The 26,525-nt window shown below is 49.6% G+C and overlaps 1 protein-coding gene across 4 annotated transcripts in view; it reads right to left on the bottom strand.

Moving 5' to 3' along the window:
• Piezo2 (piezo type mechanosensitive ion channel component 2) overlaps positions 1-26,525 on the bottom strand; it is a 337,909-nt gene that overhangs the window by 156,455 nt on the left and 154,929 nt on the right. For all 4 annotated transcript variants that reach the window (XM_078030440.1, XM_078030437.1, XM_078030438.1 and 1 more), the window contains exon 4: positions 12,325-12,367. In XM_078030440.1, coding sequence (XP_077886566.1) covers positions 12,325-12,367 — 43 coding nt within the window. The remainder of the gene's footprint in view (positions 1-12,324; positions 12,368-26,525) is intronic.

Genomic DNA, 26,525 nt, shown 5'->3' with positions numbered 1-26,525 from the left:
ATGCGACACCTCTGATCTGTAGGAACAAGGTGTCCAGCTGAGGTTCAGCTTTGACCTCAAAAAGGCACAGTTCTCTGCACAGCCAATCACTGCTACTTATTAACTTAGAGGCTACTTACATTAGTCATAATGACCCAATGAGACGAGGACAAAGACAGCAGATCAGAAGATATCTTCTCCAACCGTGTTTTGAAAGAGAAGATTTAGTGAAGGATGACATACTTTTGTCTAGAAGAAAACCATCCTTTCACCAACTACTTATTAAGTGATGTCACTACTTAAATAAGTGAAGGTGAAGCTCATTGCTTTCTAAGTCGGAAGCCAAAGTCCTGGGTTAAGTTCTCAACAGGCTAAAAGTGTAAATTGTCTACTTCTGATACACAAATACACACATTCTATGTTAAATGTGTGTGCCTTTATTAATTCTGTGGATTTTGATCTGTATTTCAAGTGTACACATAATATTTTGGCAGAGCCAAGTGAACAGCAAATTCGATCAAATGCATGAGAATATTTAATGAAAGTGATTATATAAAAATATGACATATTATCACATGCATGCAAATTAGTGAGGGGGATCTAGCTGCCTCCTGATTGTGTGGGAGCTATGGGCACTTAAGTGCTTGAGCAAGAGAGAGCGAGACCTTGTTCTCTCGTGGTGTGGACTGGCCATCTCACAACAGTCGGGTAGACAGAGTCTGGAGGATTCTGGTCAAGTTGCAGGTGTGTCCTGGCAATCAGGACATCATTGGACTGAAGAGAAAGCCACTCATCTGGTCTTTGTCACATCAAGTCCTCTCTCAGGGAGCTAAGGTGACTTCTGACCATGGCATCCTAGCAGGACATTTGCATCTCCATTCTGGATGGTGGGCTCCCAACAGGCGAGGCTGAGCATGATCACAGAGGTCACAGTCCCGTGGGGAAGAAAGCTTCTGCTGCTTCCTCCACCTGGGCATGTTCTTCTGCCTGAAGGCTCTTCATTTCCGCCTAAAATCCTTTTAACTGATTGCTCTTGTCAACCATTTGCAAGGAATCATTGTTCCCTCAACCTGCGCTAATACAATATCACATTGATACTTAGCAAACACTTGCCTCTTTCCTTCCTTCCTTTCCGTACTAAAGATTGGAACTAGGGGTGCTCTACCTCTGAGCTATGTCTCCAGCCGTTTTTATTTTTTATTTTGAGACAGGGTCCTGCTAAGTTGCTGAGGCTGGCCTGGAACTTGAGACCCACCTGCCTCAGCCTCCAGAGTCTCTGCAATTCCACACTGCACTTAGGTTTTTTTTTTTCCCCTCCCAGTGCTGAGGATTGATCCCTGGGCTTGGCACATGCCAGGCAAGTCCTCTACCACTGAGCTAAGTTCCCAGTCCTTGACTCTTTATTTAATAATGAGTTTTTGAAAATAAGATGAAAGTAAGAGAAAGAACATGTTTGTTAAAAACAGACAAGCCCCCTTTAAAGTGGAACTGAACTAGTGATTCCCATGGAAACTCAGCAATGTCCAGGGATGCTCGCGGGACAAAGAGTCGGTCCCATCCATATGTCAAGGCAGAGGACCCCTCCTGTGGCTTGTTTTATAGGAAGAGAACAGCCACAGAATCACCACAGACTCTCCAGCCCAGGAGCCCTCTCTGAGTCTCCGGGCTTGACTTAGCCTTCTAAGGAGCAGATTCTGCACTGTGAGCATCTGGGAAAAACTGTGATGCCTGTGTGTGTGTGTGTGTGTGTGTGTGTGTGTGTGTGTGTGTGTGCAGCACCAGCTCCCCCTCCCCACCACACACACTCAGCAGGAGACGCTGAGCAAAGACAGTAGAGTTATTTCTGACAACCGATACTCATTCTGACCCAAAGCAAGAAAACAGCCTGGATCATGGGTTCCCATTCAAATCTCCCGCCCACCTCTTCTGAGCTTTGTGGCCACCAGGCACAGATGCCCTGTGCATGGCTTCTATGTCCACAAGTGCGGTGGTGCTAGCAGGGGGGTTTAAGGAGGAGAAAGAATACACAATAGAGTCCCAAGTGCTTGGTCACATGTTGTCATCACTACTAGTGTTGACAAGCTTAGTGTTAAATGGTGGCAAAACAAATTCATTTGTAACACAATTTCATCTAAGTAAATTCATCAAATACAAAGTCAGATCTGGACTTTGAACAGATACCGATTAAAACATTCACATTTCAGGTCTCCTGTTTAATTTCTCTGTGCCTCAGTACAGCCACATGCAAAAGAAGGGGAGACCCTCTCAGGGTCTCTGGACTCTCCAGCTGTAGGAAGCTAAGGCCCAGGCTCCAATCAGTGCCCATCTGCTTCCAGAGAATTCAGGGGAGGCAGCATTGGACATTTGGAGATTTCATCACTTGAGCAAGAAGTGCATTGATATTTCCATCTTAAGCGTGGCTCTTGAACTGGGACTCATGGACAGTGTTGATTCTGCACCCTGAACCTGCACGCAGAGTCCTCTGCCTGTGTGCAGCAGAGCTCGGTTCTGGAGGGCAGGTCTGACTCTCTTCATCAGCTTCTCTAGGCACCTGCCATATTGTTTCTCATTACCCCTAGAAATCAGACACCAAGGGTTTCTAAAAGTTCATAAAAAGTGATAAGTGGTGGTTCAAATAATATAGACACTAATAGTGTTATTTTGTCCCCTCATAGAATTAAGTCCATGGAGAGATAAAACTGAAATCCAAACTGCTGGGTTTCCTATGAGTTAGGATAATTTAGCACAAACACCCCAGTCCCTGTTCTCCAAAGTACAGAAGCTGAGAGTGGGGTGGGGTGTGGGTGGGGAGTCTGGGGAGTGCTGCAGAAGTATTGAAGGAGGCCAGGGAGGAGAGGAGCCCCACCCCCCCCGAGGGTGTTGCTATGGGTTGTTACTGCAGAGCTCCTGGGAAGTTTTGGCAGAACCCCATGGAACACGCCTTGGGTTGTCCAGGGCGTGCCCAAGTCCACCCAATTCTCTGGCTCACTGGGAGCAACAGGGCTCTAATCTCAAGCCCTTCCAGGCCAACCTGCATGTGGACGAAGCAGGGCCCTGAGAGGCTGGAGAAAACCCTGGGGACACCCTCTCTCTTGCCACGTGAGGTCTCCTCCTCATGCTCCTGCCGTGTTGTGACACAGCCAGGGGCCCCTCACCAGATGTCTGGACTTTCTAGTCACCAGAGCTGTGAACCAAATAAAACTCTTCCGCATACATTACCTAGCATTCAGTATTCTGTTATGACAACAGAAAACAGACTCAGATGCGTGTCTTCAATCTCTCCTGCTGCTACCAAGGTTAGAGTGAAACTTGGTGGCATTGCCTTTAAGGGTACTTCCTGGGCAGGCACTTCCCATGCATCCCCTGAAGTGAAGCATCCTCCGACGACTTTCCCTCCAACCCTCCCCAACTGTGAGCGGACTTCACTCCACCTCCCTGTGCTCACACGTCACTGACCAGCGCCGCCTCTCTGCCTTCCACTTCTGTCATACATGTATAAAGGGACCTGGCACAACAAACACTGTCAAGCCATTAAGTGGCAGCACGTAACTCGCGGTACCGTATTCTGTGTTGACATAGAGCTCTCTTGGGTAAGACCAAGACCATGGCTGCTCACTACCCAGCACCCAGCAAGTCTCTGGTCCTCTGGCCAACAAATGTTGGTCAAGGTGAAGTGTGACAGACACCAGCACAGTGGACTGCTGGTGAGCAAGGGTGGGGTCCCATCACCTGGGCTCATGTTTCGCCTTTGACACTTTAACTAGCTGCATGACCTTCAGTACGATGCTTAGCCTCCTGGAGTTTACTCTTTGGTAATGTGGGAAAGATCTCCTGTGTGGGCTGCGTTACTACCCTCCTGGTCACTCTCCTTTCCTGGGGCTACGTTACACCCCCTGGGATGTTCCTCATTGGCCCCTTTGAGGGGAGCAGCCTTCCACGCCCACAGACCCTGGACTGGGCTGTGCAAGCCCCTTGGGAGGCTCACAGCAGGAATGGCACATGTCACGCCGACAAACACTAAGTGCCATCGCTTGGCTTGGCACAACAAAGGCAGGAGCCAAAGAAGAGTCCAGCAGCCGGGGTCCCAGGATGAAGACGACACTTGAAGAAGAGCCACCATTGATCCATAGCCTCTGTGATACGAGCAGGAAATGAGCCTGCGTCCTGCAAGTCACTGAGATATGGGTCGCCCAGTATCACCCAGCAGGACCTGACCAGAACGCTGTGCAGAGTCAGCGAGTCCTGTGGGGAGGCCACTCAACAGAGAGGTCAGTACAGGAAGCTGAGCTCCTTTCCCTGTTATGTTCATCCACACCCCCATAACCAGCCCCAGAGTGGGTAGGAGTAGAGGTTTAAGCTGTTCCACTAGATGAACAAATTAATATGTTGGACACACATTTAAACATTAAAATATAGAAACATTTTTTTCTTCTAGTTGTTTCTCGGTTGTAAACTATGTTGGCAAATTTTATGTTACAGTCTTGAAATAGGTTGCTAAACTGTCCAAGCATATTGATTTACCTCCTGTCTGAAAGAACCTAGACGTTCATCTTCCAGAAGCCACCACGAGACAGGATTGGCCTGTAACGGAGGAAGCTGAGTCCTGCCCGGGTGTAGGGCACTGCCGTTCCACGCGACCTCGGTGAGGGCATGCGCTGGACTCCCACCTCTGCACACTTCTCAGAGAGGCAAGAGGACGCCGTGTCTGTCTTGGTACAAACAAGTGCTCAGAGCATTCACTGGACTCCTCAACTCAGGCCTCCATCCAGAACCTTCAGAAACAAACGGCAGTGGCGCGGGGGAACAAGCTTCACTTTTTTCACGGAGACTGATTTTATTGTTCCCCCTCGTTTCTTGGGGTAAGCTATCACAGAGAACAGCACGTGAAAACCTTGGGATTCGCTTTTGGGTTATTTCTCAACATTTTTATCTGACATTACCTAAAGAAATAACATCCATCTCTCTAACCCAGTTGGTGAGTTATGAAGCTAGAGAACAAAAATATTAAAATTTGGCCTTAAGTTTTCCAAGGAATCTATTCATTCTCTAAAGGGAAGGATAATAAATAGTAACTAAAATTTATTGAGAAGGGCAAATTCCATGAGACTGGGGGGGTGAGCCAACAGAGCACAACACACTAATATCTACGTGAAATGTCATTTATCAACAGCGAGCGCCTCTCATCCACCAGCGGCTGGGCCAGCACTGGAGGCTGCCAGGAGGCCACCTTGCTCTCCTGCTGAGACACGGGGAGCTCTGTGAGGTATGTGCTGGCCACAAACACATCAGTTGCTCGACTCTGAAGGCAGAGGAGATTCTGGGAAGTCAGAAGAGAGAATGCAGGCTAGTGGCCAGGGGCCTAGAGCAGGTTCTGAGGGGAGCTGGGGTGGGCCCAAAAGACAGAAGGCTCCTGAAGGAATGGAAAACCCATGAACCAGGTGCAGTCCTCAGCTCCGCTTCCCAATATCAAAGCATGGGAGGCCGTCTGTGGGACGGAGGGAAGGTTTGCCAGCTCATAGTCACGCAGGTTCAAGGTCAGAGGCCAGGTGGCCCTCTTTGTTTGGCCTCTTGCGAGGGCCTGCCTGTGGGCAGCGTCGATCACAGTGGACGGCAATGGGGGGAGTGCGTGCAGGGCTCACATCGCAAGAAGGAAGCCAGAGAGAGACAGGGGCCTGGCTCGGGCGTCGGTTATAACTGGACTGTGCAGAATGACCTTGACCCTTCTCTTAGGACCTCACAGCCCCACAAAGTTCCACTGTCTCTCAACGTGGCCACCCTGGGGACCAAGCCTCCTGCACCTGGACCTTTGGGAGCCGTTCAGACCACTGCACTGGATAAGGATGGGCATGCCCAGCTGCCTGGCCACCCTGCAGCAGTCAGAGCCTCTCTCGGCCCTCCGTCTCATCGTTTAACTGTACCTGAGTGGATGGGAGGCCAGGGGCCTCCCCTCGGTTCACGGATGTGGTTCCTCCCAAGTGCAGTTCTGGATCTGATCCGGTTGTGATAAGGGGAGTGAGTGGCCATCACTGGGCTCCGGTGTGGACTTGGCAGCCTAAAGGACCTGGAGAGGGTCCCTCCTTGTTGACAGAGTTCAGCAGGAGGCCTGACGAGACAGAATGGAGCTGCACCTGCCTTCTGTTCCTCTCAGGAGCGAGCAGCCCCATCTGCGGCTGTGACCCTTCCCTCCGCCAGGCTGCTGTGAGCTGCTGGTGAAAAGGACCAGCCCTTTTCTTTCTTGGCTTTGGCGGAAACCCACTGCTTCCTAAGCTCCTGCCACTCAGGTGCTGGGTGTCAACATCATGAGCCACTCGTCCCCTCCACCCACCCATAATGGCCAGTATGTGGGGCACCTGGGCAGTGGTCAGTTTCATGCTAACAGCCTGAGGACTTCGCGGACCCCAGGAAAAAGTTTCCATAAAGTATGTGCAGTATCGAGCAGAGGTGTGAGGAGGGGACGAGAGGAGGTGACAAGCAGGGCTGGTGGCCCAGGAGCAAGCGGTTGTGAAGGTCACCAGACGGTGTCACTCAGAGGGGGTGTCTCCACAGGTGAGACACAGCAGACCCAACAGCACGCTGTGGAAGCCTGGGGTCTCCCAGATAGACGAAGCAAGGCTTCTGAATTATGTCTGCACCGGGAAAAAGTCCTGGAGTCCGTGTGCTTTGTTCAACAGGCTATCTGCAGCATGATTCGTGATTTAAAATGTTCTTTGACAGGGCAAGATATTTCATTCCACAATTCAAGTAGATCATCAAATAAAATCACATATAATCAGGTGAATAATGTAATTTGAAGGGCTGTACTGATGACATACATTTATTGAGAATAATTTCTTTGCTTCTTTAGTAGAAAATGGGCACAAGATCAGTAAGAGATTGTTATTTTTGACCCAGGCAGAAACAGGATCTCTTACCAAGCAGGAACTCTAATTTCTGCTGGCAGGTTATGTGCTTGGGACTAATTACTTGCTGAAATACGCAGCCTTGGAAAGAAAAACCCATGTTCAGACCTGGCTCAGAGTTTATGGTGGTAGACATTACCATTACTAGCGCTTTCTAACATTTCTGCTTTTCGTCCCTCTCTGGGCCCTTGGCAGAGGGGCACCTGTCAACTGTGCATGGCAGTCAAGTGCTACTCCCAGGTAGAGGCATTTACAACCCTGGTGCGCCTGGCCAGGCTCCCTTCGCAGGCCCAGGCCAACTCAGAAGCGTCATATTGAAACAAGGGGGTCCCAGGGACAGAAGCTGACCATGGACCCCATGTGGACATGCTGCTGGTCTCGCTTCCACATTTGCAGGAGCGAGAAAGAAGCATCTGCTGCATTGAGTCACTGAAAATTGGGGCCATTTTGGTTTCAAAGCCACCTCAGCTAGCAACTCCTTGGTAGGACAGCAGAGGAAAAGTGAATTTACAAAGCCCCGCCCACCGGGCCCACCTCGGCACTGGCCGAGATGACTGTGATCTGGAAACGTGCACCATCCAAGCTCAGGAAGTCTGCCAGGGAAAGGGAGCTTTCTGAAAGAGGCCCCAATATGCTAGGCACCGCGTAGGCCTCCAGTTGAAACCAAGCGCTCCTGCCCTGTGGCTGAGGGTGCTGCAGGGCCGGGGTGGGGGACCTGCTGGACAGAACACAGACCCAGGTCCTGACACTGACTTCCAGGGCACAGTACGCTTCCCCAGTGAAGTCCTACTGCAGAGTCCTGGTGCCCCACAGTGGGAGAAGCCACTGTGTGCAGGGTGGAGGTGACTTCAGATAGGGGCGGTGCCTCAGGTGGCAGTGGGTTTCCAGAGAGGAAATGGCTGCACACAGCTCCCAGGACGATCCAGCACCTCCCCTGCAGGGCTATGCAAGAGGTGGGCAGGCAGGTGGCACCCTGTGCTCCACCCAGGATGCCCATGTTCCTGCTCCTGGTGAAGCTCTAGCCAACTCAGTCACGTCTTTCCCTCTCCATGTCCTCACTCAGGTACGCTGTGACAAGCAGGCAGGGGGGAAGACTTCAAAGGACACAGTGAGGAAGGCTCAATACCTCTTATGTCTGCTCTGAAGAACCAGGTGCTCTTTAAAGGTAGAATTGGAATGTTCTCTAAGACCAAGACCAGCTGACCCGAGCAGTGAAGAGCAGAGCCCTAGCTGACAGCCCAGCTGGCACATGCTTTGCTGCTGCAAATGGACAAGCCCCCAAAGACCAGTGTCTGCTCTGTATTTTGAGACACTTGATGCAAAGAAGAGAACTCTGTCTGCTCTTAAGTGACAAAACGCAGGAGGACATAGTAGACCACATTTAACACTCAGGATGACACCGAGTACCCTCAATGGAGCTGTCGTGTGAGCACTGCACAAGATGACAGAGACCACCGTTCAACAACAGACTCCTGGACTATGCCCCTTAGCAATTTAGTTTACGCAGCTATTGGGGAGCATTCACATTTTAGGGAAGCACTCTAAGATGGAGATTGTACTCTCTGGCTTTGTGCAAAGTAGTCCTAAAATGAGAAGAGTCAGTAACTGGTGACTTGAGGCTGTGTCCCCAGAGCTACAGGAAAAGTAAAACACAAAACGAAAAAAGACCTCAGTTCAAGAACTCTACGCGGTGTGTGTAGAAAGCTTAGCCTTTGTAACCAGGATGTGCACACAGGTCAACACGAGGGACGGTGCCCATGTAGGAAGCCCTACTTGTTCTTCCGAATCTTTGTGCCTGTGAGACCATAGTCCATGGTGAGCATCAACAGATGATGGCCAGCACCCAAGCCCTGCGGTTGCCCGTTTGTGTTCATCCAGTTTTCTTGGATGAATACAAACCCCATGGCCGCTTTCTGCACCAACACAACGTTGGTAGGTTGCAGAGACTCAAGTGGCCTGCAGGGCTGGAAAGCTATCCTCTGTTCCCTATGGCAGAACTTTGGCGACTCCTCGTCTGTGGGTTATTGTAAGGATGAAAATGATTCAGCACTGTGCTTGGCACATGGGAGCTCTTTTAATAAGACTGATATGCTGAAAATCAAATGTGGTTTCAATGGTCGAATCCTGTGGATCCTGAACCATTTTACAAGAAGCTCTTGTTCAAAGTGCTTCGTTTAGGAGAAAGCCAAGAGTCTCCACCTGCTCTTGATGGAAAAATGGCCACAGACAAATGTAGCTTGAAAGGGCTCTGGGGCACTACTAGTCATCCATCAGGCTGGCAAAGCTCCTGAGTCCACAGCATGCTCTGCCACTCCTGGGCACTGCTGCTGGGAGTCACAGGCACAGTGGCACAGGCCTGTGATCCCAGCTACTGGGAAGGCTCAGACAGGAGGACCGCAGGTTTGAGGCCAGCCTCAGCAACTTAGCAAGGCCTGTCTCAAAATGTTATATGCTTAAATGTAACAAAATCCAAAGGAGCTATATGAACTAGACCACTGGTCAAGTACATCAGTGCTGTTTCCTGAGGAGACAGCCCTCGTCAGTGGAATGCTTCAAGCAAGCCATTCCTGGTGCAGGGTCTCACAGTACACGAACCTGCAATCCATTGACTTATGAGGAGATGTCACATGAGCTGTTTAAATTTCTTGGATATAAAACGGGATGTTGCAAAGTTAAATGCTCCCTGAAACAAGAGGGAGAAAGAAATGAGTAAGAAGCCTCATCTATTGCAGAGTCGGGACTGGTGGGAAGAAAGACCTGGGGTCTCCTGGGTCTCTCTGCATCACCTGTACCCACATGGTTCGTGTCCCTGAGACTATTAGCAAAGTGGATGCTGAATCAGATCCCGGATTTGCAGGAGGGTGGCTGGACCACTCTCCCCGCTGCATGAGCTCACAGAGCATGGCCACCTGCAGGCTAGAGAAGGCAGACCACCCGCATACCCTGAGGTGGGACTCACCACTAGTGCAAGTCACAAGGAGGGGACTGCCTGTGACACGCCTTCCTCACACTGGAGGCTGCCCTGCACCTGCTGTGAGCTCACATCAAAAGCTGATACCGTGACCACCAGGGAAGGGAGGCCAGAGCCCAGGGGGAGATGGTGCTGATGTTCCCTAACAGACTTCGTGACATACTATGGCCTGGAGCCATGTCAAGGTCACATATTCAAAATGACACTAACCACGAGGAACAGTCTGTTGAAACTAAACGGAATTACATATAAAATTTCAGATACGGTCACACAAAGAGAAGAAAACAATTTCAAACTACGGTGGTTCTCTGCCTTCTGTTGGCACATTCTGAACAGGACGCCCATTGGGCCAGCGGCCAGCTTTCAAAACCTCCTCCAGCCACCTTGGCGTTAGTGGGGACATTAGTATGATTTTGAAAAGATATAAAACGAAACGAGGGAATTTTATTAAGAGTGAAGATTTTTCAGTGGCAAAGAGTGAAAAAGGTAGCTTCAGAGAGGTTGAAAATTCTGCAAGGCCACGTTTGCACTGGGAACACTGTGTGAGCTCAGGATTTAGTCTTCTTCAAAAATATATTTCCCAGCTCCATCTGTCGGCAAGGCCCAGAAAGGACGGCTCCCAGTCGTGACGTCCATCCCTGGTGTCTAGAGAGTGGTTTCAAAATACCACCCCCCAGCAGGGAAGGCTGGGCTCCAGGAGGGGCCCTGATCACAGGTCCACAGCGGAGGGTGGAGGAGACGGGAAGAGCCAGCTGTGCCAGGACCCAGGACCTCGAGGACCAGGAGGACCAGGAGGACCAGAGGGTCTGTGCCAAAGGGCAGGAAGTCACGAGTCCCTTCCCAGGCTGCAAGTGGAACCCTCAAAAGTCCCACAACAGAGAGGTTAGACACCCGCCCCCCACAAAGGGCAGCACAGAGGTCGAGTCCTGGCACCAGATTCTACAAGACAATGGGCCAGGCTCCTCCAAGCTTATGACTTAAAGAAAAGCAAGACAAAGGGATTGGTGGGGGCAGGGGACCGCTGATCAAATAAGGAGGCTTAAAGGAGGTCCTAATGAGGAGGGACGTGTGGCTTCTGGTGGCCTGCAGATTCAAACCAAGGAAAAGGACATTTTCAACATGATGGGGAAATGTAAATATCAACTGGGTCTTTTTCGCCTGTTTCTAGTGCTGGGGATGAGCTGGCCTCGGGTCTGCAGGGCAAGCTTCTGCCACTGGGCTGCTTCAGTGCTGTGGCCAGGGACTGGGCTGAAGTTGTACTAGGGCTGGTTGTACTGCTGCGGATGACAGTGGGCTAGGGCTCAGGGAGAAAATGCCTGTTGTTCTCACCTACAGAGGAAAGGGTGGCGTGAGGTTCGACGCTAGGTGTGGATGTACGACCTCCACTGTCTCTCTCTATTTCTGTGTGTGTTTGAAATTCCTCATCACATGACGAAGAATCGAGAGAGAGAGATTTCACACTGGAATGAAGCTGGACCTGTTTTCCCCTCATCAATTTTTTTTTTTTTCGGTACCAGAAATCAAATCCAAGGGCATTCAGCCACTGAACCACATCCCCAGCCCTTTCTTATTTTTTGAGACAAGAGACTCGCTCAGTTGCCTCAGCCTCCCAGGTCACTGGGATTGCAGGTGTGTGTCACCACGCCCGGTACAACCCCCTGGGATCTGGTCATGCAGAGTCAACCTCTGTTGACACCCTGAACTAGTGACAAGAGCTGGAGGGAGACCAGGTCATGATGGTGCCGGTGAGAGAGGGAGCGTGTAGGGACATGAGTAAATCCTGGAATCACTTACTCAGGGGCAAAGGACTGCTGTCAGAGGTGACTGACTCTTCTGTTGCCCGTACAGAGACGACGCAGTTTTTACTATTTTATTTTGACCACTCTGTGAACTTGAACATCCCCAAAAAAGAACATTTTCAATACAGTGAAAACAACTAGTGAATATATACTTTTAGAGTAAAATAAAATTACAACTACTTTTCTCTCTTTTAATAGCTGCATCCCATTGAAAGCTCAGTGTTAAGACCCTAAATCCCAAAGGGAAGTGCTGCCTGCCACCTGCCACTCGACCCCCAGGAGGGGGTTTGGGACCTGTCCCGGCCCCACCTCCACATCTTTGATGTTATAATGACTCCATATTCTTTCTTTTGGGGACTCTGGTGTAGGAACACTTGTAGCTGCACAAGGTGTGACTCAGCATTGAACTTGGAGCTGACAGGAACTGCTTTCATAACTAGGAGAAGAGCAAGGCTTGCTGTCAGCCACTCCCAGTTAACCTTGATTTCCACTCTGCGTGCTGGGGTGGTTTATAGAGCAAAGCTCTGACTGTGCAAAGGCACTGAGGCTCCCAGAGGCAAGGCAATGTTGTGCCAAACAGTGGCGGCAACACAACTGACTTATATTCAAAAGACCTCTTGGAATAAAACAGGACAAGACAAGCAGCAGGAGGTGGAGACGTGCTGACCCGGCTTACCTTTCAAAGCCGATCTGCCGAAACGTCTTTTCCCACGTTGAGCCTGCAACAGAGGAAACAAGGTCAGTGCCCTGCTCACTGGCTCTGTCCTGCTGTGGCACGCTCTTGCTGGGCGCTTGCTTTGGCACCTACATGGAATGACCTGGTTTCACTCCACAACCCAACTCTGCCGATGGCCTTAGTATATTTTTGTTTCCCTCAATTTATTTAGTGTTTGATTGACAATATTGACCATATTATAGGCAACAGTGTGATGTATCCACATATATATATGCATCATGTAAAGATCAAATCAGAATAATGAGCATATTCATCACGGAAATATTTCTCACTTTTTTTTTTTTGCGGTAAGAACTTTCAAAGCCCTCACTTTCGGCTATTTTGAAATTTACCGTAAGTTAATGTTAGTTAGAATCAGCCCACTGTGCAAAATGACATCAGAATTTATTTCTTCTATCAAACTATGATTCTGTGCCCTTGACAGCTCTCTCTCCATCCCGCCCTCCCCTCCGCCCTCCCAGTTGCTTCTTCTTCCAAGAGATCAGATTTTCTAGATTCCACAAATGGAGAAGACACAGAAATGGACAAAGGAGAAAGATCAAACACAGTCATCCGCCAAACACCCAAGGATGCCCAGCTCAGGTCGGGTGAGTAAGCCTCTCTTGCGAAAACCCCAGTGCACTGTGCACCAAGCACTCCAACCCTCGGCCTGCCATCCGTGGTGCATATTCCCCTCCAGGTGACACCCTCAAGTCCAACCCACGCACCACACCTTCCTCTTACCAGGGCTGCACCCGGGGACCGGCATTTTCATTCTTTAAATTTTAAACTGTTTTTAATGGTCAAAAATGTAAAAACGCTATCCAGATCATGTGAGGAGTAATAAATCCAAATCACAAGAGCAAAGAACACCTGGGTATAAACAATTGCCACAATTTTTCCATTCCTCCATAAGTGACAGGCACATAATAATTTTCCAGGTAGTCGATAGACAGAGAAGCACTAATTTTTTATCAAAGAACATTTTAATAAAAATGTTTCATGTTCACATGTTAAGGATTTGGGCTAATTCGAGGGCTTTACATTTTCCTGAGGCCTAGCCAGTGGCAAAACTATTTTGATTTCAGCAACTATTATTCTAACAGATTGTGCATGTTACCCTAAATTCATAAGTTGTGCGCGTTGATTGATCATCAGAGCAAATCATCACTGCCTTTCTGTGGACGATAATTCTGCTAGCAGGAAGTGGAAGATTCCGGCTTAAGCCTTCAGAGGTAGCTAAGAAGTGACCCTGCTTCTTTTCTGAAATCAGAAACACTGGGCAAGTGTTTGGGTGCCTCTCTTAACTCTACCTCAAGTGCTCCATCTTCTGGTAGCCACGCAGACACCCTCAGACATGGGCTCCTGGGAAAGCAGGAGCTTATACAGGGGGGGTGGCCCCAGGCAGCCTGAAGTAGCCCCAGGAAAGATGCAAGCAGTCACAGCGAGCTGGAGTTTTACCCCAGGGTTTGGGTCCCTATGAGTTGGTCACGTTGGAGTGTTTCAAATCACCTTTCTAATAAAAGGACAAAATTTCATATATGCATTACACACACACACACACCAAATTTAAAGCAGAGTTGGCTTATTTTCTTGGATGATGTCATTCTTCCAGCTGAATTCCAATATGTTTTTCTGAGTAGGAATTAAAGACACAGACTTTGAACTCACCAGCCCAGGAATTTTTTTTTTTTTTTTTTGGCCTCTGGCCCAGAGAAGCAGGTCCCCTATGAACATCTTGTGTCTGGTGAGCTTTATGCTAAGCCATCAAAAGTCCCTATTTCAAGGATTCTTGCTCCTAAAATCCTAGCCATCAAGACAGATAACTTGTCAGGCAAAAGCCACGTTGTATTCAAGGCCGCTGGGCTCTCTCTGCTCCAAAGTAAGGAGCAGGAGAGGAGAGTCTCCCATCAGGGCAGAACCAGATGCTGACCTCAGGCCAGGCGAAGCCCGGGGAGGCTGCGGGGAGGGATGGGATGAGGGAGGAAGTCTAGATGCCACGTCTTTAGACCCTAGCTTCTGCAGGGAAACAGGCACCTTTTAAACTGCTCTGTGTTTCCATTGCTTTCCTGGATCTTCTCATATTCTCCAATTCCATTTAAATTTTAAGAAAACTCTTTTCTTAGCAGATTCAATGTATTATCAATATGAAATTCAAAAATAAATGATCCTGCTACACTGTTATATATTTGCTATTTGATGTTTTGAACATGGAGCCTTGATTAAGAAATAGGCCTTACGTTCCTGGGGCGGATAAATGGGAATTGTTCAGACAGGAAGCACACGGTCTTGGTGCAAGGCTTAGAGGCAACTTGGTGAAGCCCCTCAGCCAGGCCCAGTGTAGATGGGAGAGCGACCCCTGCGGGCACCCGAGCCTCTTGCACAGCGACAGGCTGCTTTCTGCACACACCTTCCTAGCTTCCCCAGGTGCCAGGGGCATATTAAAACCTGCCTTCAGCCCTTAAACCCACAGTGCCCCAGAGCTGTAGACTTTTATGTCCTGGGTCAGCGCCGCCTCACGATGAAATGAGAGACAGGCTGTAAATGGAACAGACGTATCCAGATCCTTTGGCACCAAGAGTATTTTTGGCAGCTCATTACGGACTTGCTGGGGAATTCTTTAAAGCCATTAACTGTGCTCCACGTGGTAAGGTAATACCACTCTCCTTTGCCAAAGCAGCCCGACTCTCGGAGGAAAAGCGGAGAAAACAAAAGTGGCTGGCAGACTGCCTGGACCGGACACTCGAAGAGAGATTTACCACGCCCTGCACCCGCACGCGCTTCCCGCTTCAAGCAGCACCGCTTCCCGTGGTCAACTGCCATCTGAACCCTAAATGGAAAACCTCTGGAACAAAGAAAGACTGGGAAGCTCGGGCTCACTCTCATCACAGCATATGGCTACAATTGCTCTGTTTCATTATTAATGATCGCTAATTACTGAGCCCGACTGGCAGGTGAGACCCTGCACACGCCTGCATGTTGAGGATCGAGGCGTATCCAGGGCTGGGCGGTCCCTGGTTTCAGGCAGGCCCCACCGTTGGGAAGAGCCTGCTGTCCCTGCAGAGGGGTGAGGGGTCTGTGGTGAGGAGCAGGATGCATGGAGGGAGACTCCTGCGGTGCTCAGAGATGCTTCCTCCTCCTGTCCTGGGCGAAGAGCTGGAAACCACGAGCTAGGAGTCTTCGCTTCCCAAACCGGCTGCACAAGGCAGGAGGAAGAAGACACTGTGCAGCACCAGTCCCCACCCTCAGAACTGACGGGGGTCCATCTCCAGACCGAGTGCCACTCAGCTGGCCGAGCAGGTTTTAGTGCCTGGTCTCACATGTCCTGGGCACCAACACCTTTAACACCCACAACTCCCACAGGGGCTGACCCGCCAGCACACGCGGCCTTATCTCCCTGAAAGGATCTATCGGCAATGCCCCCCTCTAAGTGTGAACAAAGCTCTGTCGTTCTTTTCTCTCTCCTCCTTTCTCTCTATCATCTATCAATCTATCATCTATCAATCTATCTATCATCTTTCACATATGTGTCTATTATCTGTCATCTATTATTTACCTATTTCTCTATCATCTGTCATCCTTCATCTGTCTACATGTCTATCATCTGTTATTGATAATCTATCATCAATTATCTACCTACCTACCCCACCTACCTATCATCTATCCACTGAAGAAGTCAGCCAGCGTTGCTAACCCTGGTTCGAAATCAGGGCTCTGGTGTGAGAATCTCAGAAAGCACTGAATGTGGACCATGAAAGTCAGAGCAATGCCTTGAGATCCACATGTTGGATGCTGGTAGTGGTAGCATTCTTGGTAACTTGTAGCCACTTTGAAAGTCAAGAGAATGGACATTTCCCCCAAAGCAGCATAACGATGAAAACAGGTATGCTTATTAGTCCCCTACAGACTGCTAACTTCATATATATTAGCTAATTTAACCTTCTCAAATACTCTGTGGAATCCATACCATCATTCCACCTCCTTTTCAAGTGAGCAAACAGGGCCGGTAGGTGAGGAACTGCAGGGCCCCTTTCCTTGACCCCCTTGCTTACTCTCCTGCCATATGCTGGCTGCTGCCTTCTTCCTCCTGCTTTGTCTGGGGGGTGTCCTCTGCAGTTCATGTGTGGGAAATTTAATCCCTCAATTCACGTGCTGATGCCTTTTGGAGGGGGCTTTGGGGATAAAGAGGATTGAATGAGGACATCGTGGTGGGCCTCCATGATGAAAGAGAAGGAGACCAAAGCTAGCACGCCTGCTCTGTCTCACCACTCTGCTCTGCCCTCAGCCAACATTCCAGTGCAACAAGAAAGCCCTCACCAGCTGCCAGCACCATGCTCCTGGACATCCGGGCTTCTAGAGCCAAGGGCGAAATGAACCTTGATTCTTTGTAAATTACCCAACCTGTGACATTCCATTATAGCAACAGAAAACAGACTAAGACACCTTCCTTCTTCATTTTCCTATCATTTGTCTTCCACCCCCATCTGGTTATAATATGGAATTAAAAAAAATTATTCCCCAAAGTGTTGTATGTCTGCTTATTAATTTTAGAGGTATGTGAGAGCCATGGTTGATGCTACCTGTCATCAATCCCTTTTTCATATCAGCTTTCATCTAGTTTTTAAACTTCAGTCAGCTTTGTTTAACATGCTATATGCACAGCAGGAGTGCAATCAGCACAAATAAATGTACCCAGATGAAAGGTCGTGTGTGCAGTGACACCTTTGCAGAGGGTTGATTATTTTTTATTTCTTTTGATTTTTCTGCAGTGGTGGTTTAAGCCAAAGGGCTCTGCTTGTTACTCAGATGTGAATTCTAGCAAGAGTTCTGTGGCTGGCCTCCTGTGGTTCCCTAGACAAGCTTCCCTTGTGTCTCTCCACTTCCTGAACATAACACTGAGAGACTTTCAGCAAGTTCTTTTCAGTCTGCAGTCTTAGTTTTTCCAAAGTGTTATCAGTGGGAAAGCAAATTCTCTGTCTTCGTGTTCTGAATTGGCCATGTGCCTCATTCTCCTGTTTCCTCCCTGACTGGGGCATGAGGCACGCTGTCAATCAGTGCACTGCTCAGCTTCAACCACAGAAGAGAAATCATCTGCTTTTTCCTGGAGGAAAAACGTCATGGTAAACTGGGGTCAAGTGAGGCATAGATTTGCATCTAATTGGACAGTCACCACCAGGTGTGTCTTGATCACTACAGACACTGGAACTTGGACATGTGCTGCTACTTTCTCAAAACAGTCTGCAGAAGAGGACTAATGATCCACAAAAGTGGTGGGGCATGCCGGCATATTCCTATAAAAGTGCAATACTTTCATATGACACAGGGGCTACCTGGCAGCTAAACATGTAGCCTGGCACAGGAATTGGTGACGGAACTCTCAAATATCAGGAAATCACACCGCGTGTAAATTTTCTGCCAGAAACTTTGTTGACATCATTTTTAATTCTTAAAAGGGAAAGATTTTCATATGCAATGAAAGGAGCCAACATTTTACCAGGCCATGCACATTGGATATAACATGGAATTGTGAGAAAAATAGATCGTTTCGCTCAGTTTACCACTTCACTAGGCAAATGTTCAGATGACCTTGTGTTGAACTTTAGCTCAAATCTACTGAACTCCAGCAATGGCTGTTCTCATGGGTGACGTGAGCCAAGTCATGCCACTTTCTTAGCCAATGAGCAATCTCAGCATCGTGGGCTAAATGCTGAGCTATACAAAATTTTCATATTTCCCAGGTGAGATTTTTCATTAATGGATTAAAAGTAAGAGTAAAAGATAGAGATAGGCAAAAATCCTAATGTCTCTTAATTAATAGTTCTCACATCAAACACAGATTATTTTTAAAAGCATCATTTCTTTCCTTCTTTCCTTCCTCTTTTTCTCCCTCCCTCCTTCCCTTCCTCCTTTCCTTCCTTCCTTTCTGACAGGGATTGAACCCAGGGGCACTTAACCACTGAGTTGCATTCCCAGATCTTTCTTATTTTTTGAGTCATGATCTTATTAAGTTGCTTAGGGCCTCTCTAAGTTGCTGAGGCTGGCTTTGAACTTGCAATCCTCCTGCCTCAGGCTCCTGAGCTGCTGGTCTTACAGATATGTGCCACTGTGCCCGGCTAAAAGCATCATTTTCATTCCCACTATATTCTTACTTTGTAATGTCCTTCTCCTCTGTCTGGTCACTAACATCTACATGAACTCTCTGTAGTGGGGGCATGTGGTCCTAAATCACCACAAAACAGGAAAATAACAGAAATAGTTTTGCACAGATGTCCACATACCAAGACATTCACATTTTTATGCACATAAAAACAGGAATCATGTCCGGTTTGAGTCCTGCTTTGATTACTCAATAATACACAAAGTAACTCTTAGGATGTAGAGAGTGACCTTAATGTATATCCCTACAGTATTTCAAAATTTAACCAAATAAAACTGCTAATTAATAAATAAGACATATTTACAAAAGAACTGACGGACACCTGTGGTGCATATATTTGAGTTGTCCAATATGGCTTTAGGGTAAGTCAACAGAAGCAGAATTATTGTGTCATCACGTATGGATATATGAAATTTTTATTGATAGTATCAAATTCTATCCCCCAAATTCATTCAATACCTGCACTTGATTGAGTTGAGCTCTGTGAGTCCTTTTTTGTCTTTTACAAACCTTTTACTTTAACTTTTATCATAATTAACCACGGAGCCAGGTCTGGTGGCAGGTCTAGCAAGCCTACTCAGAGCCACTGGCCCACGCCCTGCCACCTGCCCATCACATTTGTCTTTCTCCTACAGCTTGCTAAAATGCTGGAAGAATTGGGGTTACTGTCTGCACCAAAGACACTTGTCCTTTGGGCTTACAGTTTCAAGCCCTGATTATTTCATTTTCCTGAAGCGAACTGAAGAATGTCTATGCTAGGAATTAATTCCCATCTCTTAGATTTTCAGTTCACTTGTTGCCCCAACAGGTGGGAATGGAGATGTATTTCTTGGATCCTCATGAGGCCTTGCATGTCCACTTACTTGAGTCCAGAGGTTCTGAGTGAGGGTCATGCTGTCACCCCAGTTGGCCAGTCAGCCTGACAAGGTCCTCGCTCCTCTCTCTGCCCTGGGTGGAGACTGGGACACTCTAGTCACAAACATGTACCCTTCAGCTCCCCATCTCTGCACGGAAGATGCTGCAGCCCCTCACCATTTTTTCTTTTGAAAAAAACCTTTGATTGACTCTTTGACAAAACTTAAACCTTAATCAATTCCCTCATTACATCATTGATTTTTTACAATAGACTGAATCTGACCGGCAGGTTGTGATGTGTCAGACACCCCCTAAAGTAGCTGCATACACACTGGAGAACCAACATGGGACACACAGAGCAAAGCTGGTTCCAAGGGCCTGGGTGGAACTTCCTGGAGCCGCTCAAGCTCACTGGCCCGTGAGAGGCTCACGGCAGTGTTCTGTGCACGCGGCTCCCGGGGCAGCGAGCGGCCCTCCAGCCTCACAGGGGCAGCAGCTGCACTGCATTCTTTGCCCACCGTGACTCCCTGACTCAGAACCCCTTGACTCAAGTAAGTGGACATGCACTGGGTCACCGGGAGAGCTGTGCCTTGTCCACAGGTGCCTCGCTCTGAGGGGGCCAGAATCCCTAGGGACAGGAATCAGAAAGGCCCCTGTGGGGGCCAGGGAAGCAGTCAGGGTGGAGCCCTTGCTCAGCAGGCCTGAGCCAGGTTCCATCCCAGCCCTGCAAACACCTAGATCAGTGAACGTTCCAGTGGGGTTGTGGGAAAGACAGCCTAAGAGCAGGCTGGGAACTAAGCCGTGTCACAAACGGGGACAGGAAGGCCAGGCTTCTCTGTTAAAAGGCCAGGCCAAGCTAAGATGGGGAGGGACAAGGAGCAGGGGAAGTTGAGAGGGATAGCTAGAAGCATTCGGGACCAAGGACAGTGTGGCCCTGGGCTAAGACACATGGGAATCCTTATAGCTACGGGAAAGAGAGCAGCTGAGCAGAGGACGAGGACAGGGCCAGGAGGACACTGCAGGATGCCTCAGTTGCAGAGGGACAGGGCCACTCTAAGCACGAGTGGAGGAGTGGCCCTGGCCAGGCAGGGTACTCTGAGGAGGAGGATCATGGTGGCACTGTGCAATGCATATGGGTGGCAGGGGTTGGTGGGGTAGGTCTAAGTTGTTCCTGCAAAGTGAGGAGGCACAGGTGCGTGGGGCGGCGTGCTGGCTGACTGCCGTGTGGGTGGACGTGATCACACATGCTCCACAGGTGCATCATGCTACTCAGAGAACTAGGGACAGGTAGGCACCAAGACCCACAAGACAAGCCATCTGTTCTAGGCAGTGCAGAAAATGCTTGAGCATGTGGCCATGTCCATTGTTATCAAGAATACATCTTTATTGTGCAAATCTGTAACAATGGGCTGCCCCTGAACTGGCCTTGCCATCTGCTCCAAAACCTGCTTTAAAAAATGCTCCTCGGACATGCATGTGTTTGCCTCGGCCTCCTTCTCCTAACGGGAATGCCTTCTGCATTTCCAGAAACTCTGGGTCTGGTCAGTCCCCAGCCAGAGGCATAAGAGCTTCCTGGGTTTGGTGAGCATTGCCTTTGTCCAGGTTGTGGCTTTGGGTGGACTCTGGACCTGTGTCCTGCTGCTGCACTGTCTACAGTGGCTCTGGGGTCGAGTGGGATGTCTGAGGCGCTCACAGAGCTCCCACTTGCTCCAACTCATGTGGACTTCACGAAATGACTTGAGGTAAGGATGTAGCATGTCACAGGCAACTTGCTTCACAAGTGCAAGTCACTAAGGAGTGTGAATCAGTCACCTCGGATGTGCTCTTGGGAATATGGGCAGGTCTCATTCTGACAGGTCCTGCACAGCCATGACCATGGCCCAACCTGGAGGAAAGGCCTGGGCCTGGGCGGAATCTGCAGCAAGGGCCTCAGGAGCTGGCCATCTCCAGCCACAAGATCTCCGTGAGTTGGCATCCTATCCACACGCACTTATCTCTGGGTCAATGCATTGGCTTTTATCACTCCTCTCATGGGTTCATGATGGCCTAAAACATGAGTGGCTTGCATCTGGGATGCTCACCTCCCTCTCCTTCAGGGTGTCACTATTCTCTCAAAACCACACGTGAAGTCCCAGGAATTCCAGAAGGGCAGACAGCAAGGATTCAGCTTTTGCAGCAAAACAAATTTGGCTTTGAACCTCCATCCTACCACTTGCCATGAGTCCGCTGCCATGGTCAGTCAAGGCAGCTCTGGAGGTGGGTCGAGACCTTTTTTGCATGACTACAAGAGGAGCAGGTAAGCAGAGCATGTGTGCAGGGCTGGCACGAGGCAGGTGGTGGATGACGGCAGCCACGGCTCCCGGAGGGTCTTGGGTGGTGGGCGAGGGATGATGCCGAGACGTGAGCAGCACGCAGAAGCCTCAGGATGCCCATTGTGCAAACCCAACGCAGCTCCCTCGCCATCCCTTGGCCCTGCACACCCACACACACATGCACACGCACACACGCTTAGCTGAGAAATACATCTACATGTATAGCAGAGGACTTGGCATCCATTCTGATCTGACTTTGCCACATCATTATGTTTTTGTGGTTCCAGTTGATCCACATCGTATTCCAGACCTTTCCTTTCTGTATGGATTTGCCAAAACTCTCCTAAAATTTTCTTGGGAAATGCACAGAAAGTCTAGCCAGGTCCAATGCATAAAAATCTTCATTCAGCTGGGCATGAGGGCACACGTCTGTAATCCTAGTGACATGGGAGGCTGAGGCAGGGGGATCACAAGTTCGAGGCGAGCCTCAGCAGATTAGTGAGACCTAAATAAAAATAAAAGGGGCTTGGGATGTGGCTCAGGGGTAAGTTACACCTGGGTTCCGTCTCCAGTTCCAAAAATACAATTAAATAAAAAACAAAACAATCGAAGCCCACTTCGTTTCCTTCATTAAGTCCTTCATGAAGGGCTTACCAACCTTATGAAAGTATTCAGATGGGTGCTTATGAGGTCATCCTTAAGCTTACACAGGCGAACATGAGCCAGTGTGGGAGGTCCCGGCTTCTGTAGAAGCCAAAGACCTTCCATGCTGGTCTTGAAGCTGTCATCTTTGTGCCCTGGACGGTAGGATGTAAGGGCAGGCACCCGGGAGGGGAGGGGAGTGGAGGGACTTCCTGGGGCACAGCCCACTTCAGAGCTGCCTGTGTGAAGGACACCCATGCTCTCTGCTGTACTTAAGGCCCCAGGGACAAAGGGGAGTGATGTGTTTGTCACCTGGGTCACACATCCAGGAGGAAGGCAAGCCGCAGGTTTCCTGGATGTCCTTCCTCTGTTTCCCCTCTTCTCTCTAGGGACCGGCAGCCACTTTTGCAAGTACGGTATTGTTATTTGTTCTGCCTTTCGATCCTATCCAAAGTCAAGATCTCTCTTTCTTTCCTTCCTTCTTTTTCTTTTCTGTACTTTTTTTTAGCAAATACCCCTTTGAAAACTTGAGCCACTGAACAACAACAACAACAACAAAAAGCATCGGCAAGGCTGACTCACACAGAGACTCCAGTGGGGTCAGCCACACGGGGGCATTTCCAGGTCCATTTGGAGGAGAGGGGGCCCACAGAGCAGAACACACTGGGGAGCGCTCCTGGGCTCCCACCGCAGGCCACTGGAGAGGCGCTGGTGCCCCACAGCTCCGTGACAGCCAGGCTTTTGCTTCAGAATTGTGCTTTTTACTGATAAATATTGTGAACATTACATCCACACATAAGAATGTCTGACTAACCTCTTGGCACACAGCAGGGTCTCTGAGTTTTAAATCTGAACCGGTTGACAAGCCATCAATATGCCTCAAAAACGCAGCACATATCCAACTTTTAGAAAGTCTGTGTCTGTATAGAGTCTTTCAGATCCGAGGCGTGAGGAAGGGGAGGCTGCCCGGGGCTGAAGGCAGCACTCTGGACTCTGTGCTCTCCAGCAGAGAGCTCACAGCCAGACCCACCCCGTCTGCCCCTCGGGCCCTCTGGGGCTGGTAACCACAGCAGGCTCTGCTGGCTTTATTTACACTCTGTGTGCTTTAGGAGATATAAAAACTGGATTTTTAGGGGGATAAGTGCTTATGAAGAAGGCAGGAGAGCAAAGCCCAAGAACTTTGAGGTGGATTAAGGTATGGCGTCTGGGGAAGACCCAGGGTCCACCCTCACAGGAGCACCACACACCGGCGCTGCGGCCACAACTGCATTCCAGATGCGACCCTGCACAGGAGCCTGAGAGGCGGCTCACCCTCAGGCCCTCAGGAAGGAGAGGCAAATCCTCAGGCTCTGGGACTAACAACCTCCCAGGTCTCCACATTGGAGAAAGGGAAAGGGCAACCCAGAGAGAAAAGTCAAAGGAAGACTTGTGGATCCGATTCAGGGGCGCAGCACAGTGTGAGAGAGCGTCAGCGGGCCCCAGCCCTGTCCCCGTGTCCACAGGCAGCCAGGCCCTCTGGAAAATGATCCGTCGACACACCACGGTTCCTTCCCCAGCGGCCGCTCGGTTCCACCCAGAGCTACTCAGTGCCCTTTTGAAAGAGGGAGCCAGAGTTTCATTTCATTTTTATGATCCTGACTTCTCAAGGCTATAAATAAAACAAATGAAAAAGGTCTGTTGTAAATGAGTAAATGTCATAAATACGAATGAAATGGTTTCGCCTGAACGCCCTCGCATCCCAAGTGCACACAGGTCCAGGAGATTCTTCTGGATCCCGCATTATAATGGCCCAAGTTCTCTGTGTTGATTAGCAACCTAAGGAGATGGGTGGCCGCCCTCCTTAAAGCACTCTCTCTCCCTCAGCTCACTGCCAGCCTGTCTCTCCCAGGTGTGACCCTCTGCACACTAACGCCTGGAACTGCCCAGGACACTCTGGGAGGAACGGTGCGGGGGGGATGCAAGTCTACTCTTGGAGCACCTCAAACCTAAACGTCCCTGTCTTCTGGGTGCAAAAGCCCTTCGCCTTTGTCCCCGTCTGTCTAATGGTTTCATCGGATGCATTAGCGGGAAGAGGAGGAAAGCCTCTTGGTTTGTCTTTATGCTGACTCAGAGAGATTTATGGTCCTTTGCTGAAGCCCTGGCCAGCTGCAGGCTCCCAGCTGCTGTGGAAAAGGTGGCCAGGCCTCAGACTCTGTGCGCTGAGCATGAGCCACAGCTGTGATACAAATCAGTCACAGTCGCTTGTTTATGCAACGACTGGGATATCCCAGCCCACTGCCCTTCTGAAAGTGCTGGACACAGTGTGAGCCAACCGTGGGTGCTCGCAGATAACACTGGGACGCCGGGGCCTGTGAGCATGGTGTGTTCGGAGTGTGTGTGCAGTAGGTGTGTCTGCACGTGTGCTTGCATGTGTGTGGCGTGTGTGTGGTGGGTTAGGCCCAAGGGCCATAGCAAAGAGCCCCTGATCCTGAGCGCCCAGAGGGCTGACTCCCCCCTCCTCACCTGCTCCAGGAGGATACTCTCCCGCCCCCGGGTCTGATGACCCATCTCCAGCTGTTCCCAGTCACTTGTTTCTGTAAGTCCAGCTCCTTAACTTCCTTCTTTACTGTTTATGTTTCACTTACGAAGTAGTTTACAGGGCTGGGGATGTGGCTCAGTGCATGGCATTTCCCTAGCGTGTATGAGGCCCCAGCACTGCACACAAACAAACAAATAAATAAATCGAGGGCGGTCAGCCAAAATTTTTTAAAAATGTAAGGTTTGGGGATGTGGCTCAGAGGTGAAGCATGTGCAAGGCCCTGGGTTCAGCCCACTTTAAAATAAGTATCTCAGTGCCAATTAAATAAACAAGTGATAACATAAGTAGACATTTACCACGTGGCAGGCACTAACCTAAGGCTTTATAAATATTAACATATTTTATTTAATCATCATGTCTGTTCTATAAGAATAGTAGGGACTAGTATGACGGCCATTTTATAGATGCGGGAACTAAAACCACAGAGAGGTTAACTAACTTGCCTGGGACACACAGCATTCCAAGGCAGACCATCTGGTTCTAACGTCTGCCCGCTGACCACACCATGGGACAGTGTTGCTCCCCTTTTCAGGAATGTCGATTTTTGATTCTGAGAGTACCATGGGAGGATTCCTGGTTTTCTTCCTTGGCACAGGATGCCTGGGGACTTCAGGAAATGTCCCCTCATGCCACACAGACTTGTGAATACAAATGTGTGCTTTCCTGGGGGGAAGCCTGACCTGTGTCCCTTGCCATGCATGGGGTGGGGCTTGGGGGGACAGTGTGGTCACTGCTTTCAAATCTCCATGCTGCTGTCCAGAGGGCACCGTAGCCTGGAGGTGACGAGGCAGGTCTGATTCCTTTTAAAGAACAGCTCCCTGAGGAACAGGATCCACGACACACGTTCCGTGACCCGAGAAAGGCCCGGTGCTGGGAACAGGCCGGCGGCAGCAGCCTTGGTCCTGTGCTGGGCAGCCCACCGCCTGGGCCGCCCTCCCAGCCCGCAGGGACGTGGAAGGAAGCTCCAGGTCCCGGAACTCTCATTCTACCTGTGACTTCTGAGGAAAGATCTGCCAGGGGCTGATGATGGGAAGCAACTGATTTAAAATGGGGTCCTTAAATCTCCCCCTGCACCCCCAGGGAGACACCTGGGAAGGCTGTGGAGAGGGACTCAGAGCAGAGAAGCAGTGCTCTGTGAGCCACGGTGGGGCCAGCCCGCGGCTCCCCAGCAGTTTCTAGAGCTCGGGATGCTGCCTCTTAGGGCCTGAGCCCTCTCCTTGGGGCCTCGCCTCGCTTTCTACTGGAACAGTTTTGGCCTCAGAGTTCTGAAACGGCAAGGTCTGGATTCTTTTTTTTTTTTTTTCCTTCTGTAATGCAAACTTTACAGCTCATAAACCCTCATTGGATTTATAAAGGTGCAGCTTGCTTTGGAATGTCTCCTGGAGTCTGGACTCGCCCAGATTGCTTTTTAACACACTCCTCAAAAAATTAAGAAAAGAAAAGGAAAAGGAAAAGGAAGGCTCAGAAAACCAGAGGAGAGGCCTTTCTGATCAGCCAGGCTGCGGCCAGCCTGTGCAACCCAGATGACGATCTTGCTCATCCCTGTCCCTTCACTTCTGGTGACCTGTTGGTCCGCTAATTCCCCTGGAAGGTTAAAAGGCCTGGAGCAAACTTGTAA

Source organism: Ictidomys tridecemlineatus, chromosome 13 (genome assembly GCF_052094955.1).
Source record: "Ictidomys tridecemlineatus isolate mIctTri1 chromosome 13, mIctTri1.hap1, whole genome shotgun sequence".
NCBI lineage: Eukaryota > Metazoa > Chordata > Mammalia > Rodentia > Sciuridae > Ictidomys > Ictidomys tridecemlineatus.
Note: the sequence above shows the minus strand (reverse complement) of the source record. Positions and strands in the feature narration are given on the sequence as shown.